The sequence below is a fragment of the Cajanus cajan genome, chromosome 7, assembly GCF_000230855.2.
Source record: "Cajanus cajan strain Asha chromosome 7, NIPB_CcT2T_4, whole genome shotgun sequence".
In the NCBI taxonomy this organism is placed as follows: Eukaryota; Viridiplantae; Streptophyta; class Magnoliopsida; order Fabales; family Fabaceae; genus Cajanus; species Cajanus cajan.
This window is the reverse complement of record NC_138523.1, coordinates 42,348,726-42,352,360: the sequence shown is the minus strand read 5'-3', so window position 1 is coordinate 42,352,360 and position 3,635 is coordinate 42,348,726. Positions and strand designations below refer to the sequence as shown.

Genomic DNA, 3,635 nt, shown 5'->3' with positions numbered 1-3,635 from the left:
TTTTATCCACCTTATTTCTTTCTTAAACATATCAAATTTAACTTTAAGGTTGAAGCTCAGAGAAAATAGTCTCACATTATAAAATAACTACATTTTCATTCCATTATAAATCATGAATAGTAAGGTTTGATAACTTTAACCATAACTATCATAAAAGTTATTTTTATCATAATTTCTTATTAATTCACTGTGTGTAAGATCTTTTTCTCTCTTTCTGTGCATAAAAATTACACTCGTATTATATATGAGATAATTGAATCTAGTAATAAAAGTTTTATCCATCTGAGCGTGGCTGCGGTTTGTAAAATTTGATGATCCAAAATTGTCTGTTTTCTCATTTATATGATATGTGTGAGAGGCAGAGACGCAGACTAGAAGGAAGAAGGGACAATTGCATTATTGTGATTGTCGCATTGGTATAGAGAAGTACAGTTGTTTATTTCTATTATTAACTTTGGTTTTAGTATCCTACCTAAAAAAACAACGGTTTTAGTATCTTACCACACAAACACAGAAGTCGTATGAAGTCAGAAAATTGACATTGAAGAAACCACATTTAATTGACAACATAACGTAACTTTCAAATTGCAAAATAGATGAATCATTCGGATAGTTAGTTGAAGTTCCAGCAGTTTCTAAGGGTAGAAATATGACCTTAACCTGGACATACAGATGTCAAAAGAAATTTTGCATTTGTTCCCAAATGATGAAACTTTTCCAAACGATCATGGTTTTGAAAAACCATCCCAAAAAGCCGAGAAGAAGACAAGGGCAGTTTTCTACATAGGGTACCTGGCAGAAAAAGTTAGTCAAGAAAAGCAAAGGGCCATAGAGTTTTCAAAACTTTGAGTATAATTACCAAAGGGGAACACAATAAGAACCTAGAGAAGCTTCTGTTATCATCAATTTAATGCAGTATACTTTGTTTTGCACACCTTGCTACTCTCAGGGTTTACTTGTCTACGAGAATTTTGCCCTTCTCAAATCATGTGGTTAATTTATACTTCATCTTACCATTCTTGGAGTAGTTTAGCCTATAGCAAAGCCACTCCTTCAATTTCCATACATAGTTCTTTTATCTATGACTCTCTCTCTCTCTCTCTATTCTTGCTATTATATATTATATCATATGGGAATGGGGACGTTTCGTCACACGAGATTACAATTTAGAACTCTCAGCTCTATTTAATCAGCATGGTCCATAACCACCTAGGTCGGTGAAAAGTAAGAACACTCTTAGCTAGCTTTGTAGCATATGGCAATTACCAAAAATTGGTTTATGCAGTCACATGAGGATGATAACCATTGAGTTAAAATTTTGGGATCTCTCGAGAAAATGCCAATGGGACATATGCATGTATTTACATATATACATACAAATCAAAATAATTAATCTTGTGCGTTACTCTCCTGTCCTATATATACATGATACATCCAATGGAGAGGAAACGTGGGAGCATCAGGACCGTCCAAAAATGATGGTGGGACCAAGGTGATTATGTGGATTAATTGTCCCGTGAAGAAGGGAGAGGATATAAAATAAAATAAATGGCACTGTCCAATCATCTTTCTCCTCTCTAAGGCTCCTCCTATTTATTTGATTCCCTACCATGCTGCCATTTTATTTTCTCAACTTTTCTTCTCTAACCAAAATCCTGTTTAACCAATTAAGGGCCTGTTAATTCTTTCCCTCACCCCACCAAAACTCCTTTTCACGTAGGTTTGGACTTTGGAAAGAAGAGTTCTTAAAGCATTGGTATATTGAGTGACGTACACATGGGGAGACACTCTTGCTGCTACAAACAGAAGTTAAGGAAAGGCCTATGGTCTCCAGAGGAAGATGAGAAGCTTCTGAATTACATCACCAAACATGGTCATGGATGTTGGAGTTCGGTCCCCAAACTAGCTGGTACATATGTATAGTACTATAATATTGTTTGTTTCAACTTTCAACACTTGTTTGCACAATGAATGAATGACAAGACAAGAGGGTCTTTCTAACCTTAATTGTACATGCCAGGTTTGCAAAGGTGTGGGAAGAGCTGCAGGTTGAGGTGGATAAATTACCTGAGGCCTGATTTGAAGAGAGGAGCATTCTCACAGCAGGAAGAGAACATGATTATTGAACTCCATGCAGTCCTTGGAAACAGGTAATTTAGTTATAATAAAATCTTGTACATGGTTCAGTTGAGGAACCAAACCAAACTATCACACAAGGCCTTTTTTTCTATTTTAACGTACAGTTATTACTTTTGACTTTTGTTTTATGCATGTGTGGTTGTTGTTTTCTTCATGTGGTTTGCTTGATACCAGGTGGTCTCAGATTGCAGCACAGTTACCGGGAAGAACTGACAATGAGATTAAGAATCTATGGAACTCGTGCCTGAAGAAGAAGCTGAGGCAAAGAGGCATTGACCCAAACACCCACAAACCACTTTCTGAGGTTGAGAACGACAAGGACATGCCACCCTCAACCGACAAAAGCAATCAGAAAGCCTCAGTGGGATCCAATGAAGTGAGTTTGGTTGATCAGCTACCAAAATCAATGCCTTCAGAGAGATACCACCCTCTTGAAGTTTCCACTAGTTGTTCCACACAGGAACTATTCCTAGATAGGTTTGGTACCACCAGCCATGATAACACTTGCCGACCCTCTGATGTGGTAGGATCATATTTCTCCTTCCAGCACTTGAACTATGGAACAAACATGCCCCTCTCTGCAAACCCCAACAACGCCTCTCTTTCTTTCATTCCACAATCCACTTCTTCAGAGCTTAATAACTCTACCATAACCTCCTCCATGCTCCACTCAATTTTCCCTACACATGTCAAGCCTTCTGTTAGTCTCCAATCTAACACCAACCCTTCCATATCCTCTGATGGGGTTCAAAACTGGGAAGCTGGCAGCTTCAGTAACGGCAACAACACCAACAAAAACATTCAGTTACAAAGCAGCACAAACACAAACTTCCTTGACAACACGTGGGGGGTGGCAGAGTCTATGAAGGTTAACAAAGACTCTCAGGTGCCCCTACAAGCAGAACAAGAAGATCTAAAATGGTCTGAGTATCTCAACACCCCATTCATTCTGGGAAACACAGCACAGAATCAAACCTCTCAATCTATCTACAGTGAGGTTAAACCAGAAACAGGATTCATAACAGACGAGTCATGTACTAATTGGCACCATAGTCAGCAACAGACACCAGCTTTTCAACTATCTGATATATATAGCAAAGATCTGCAGAGATTTTCAGTGACGTTTGGACAAACCCTGTAGCCTGTGTACGTAATATGTGGAAACTTCAACTCAACGAAAGAGACAAAGATGTTGCCGACTTAATTTCCATTATGAACCAGGTCAGAATTTTCTCTTGTGAGTTCTGACCACATGTGTGTGCTGTAAAAAACTTCCTTTCCATATTGTATATTATGTTACAGTGTAAGTGTAATATTTGTGATAAATTCCAGGTCCTTATTCCCACCATTTTGTTAATCAAACATAGTGGCACTACTGCTGAATAAGGCTTGTCCCGAAATGTGTAGCTTGTGAGTTTTTCCGTGTGTATACAATTGACAGCATTGTTTATATTTTTCTACCTTGATTCAAGTTTCAACAAGGGTTTTGTTTGTTA

General features: G+C 37.9%; 1 protein-coding gene across 1 annotated transcript; it reads left to right on the top strand.

The window, feature by feature from the left end:
* The first annotated feature begins 1,557 nt into the window (after positions 1-1,557).
* On the top strand, positions 1,558-3,635 carry LOC109809565 (transcription factor MYB61). The gene is made up of 3 exons (XM_083059679.1): positions 1,558-1,909; positions 2,021-2,150; positions 2,314-3,635. The coding sequence occupies exons 1-3, from the start codon at positions 1,777-1,779 to the stop codon at positions 3,278-3,280; spliced, it is 1,230 nt and encodes a 409-aa protein (XP_082915805.1). The 5' UTR covers positions 1,558-1,776; the 3' UTR covers positions 3,281-3,635.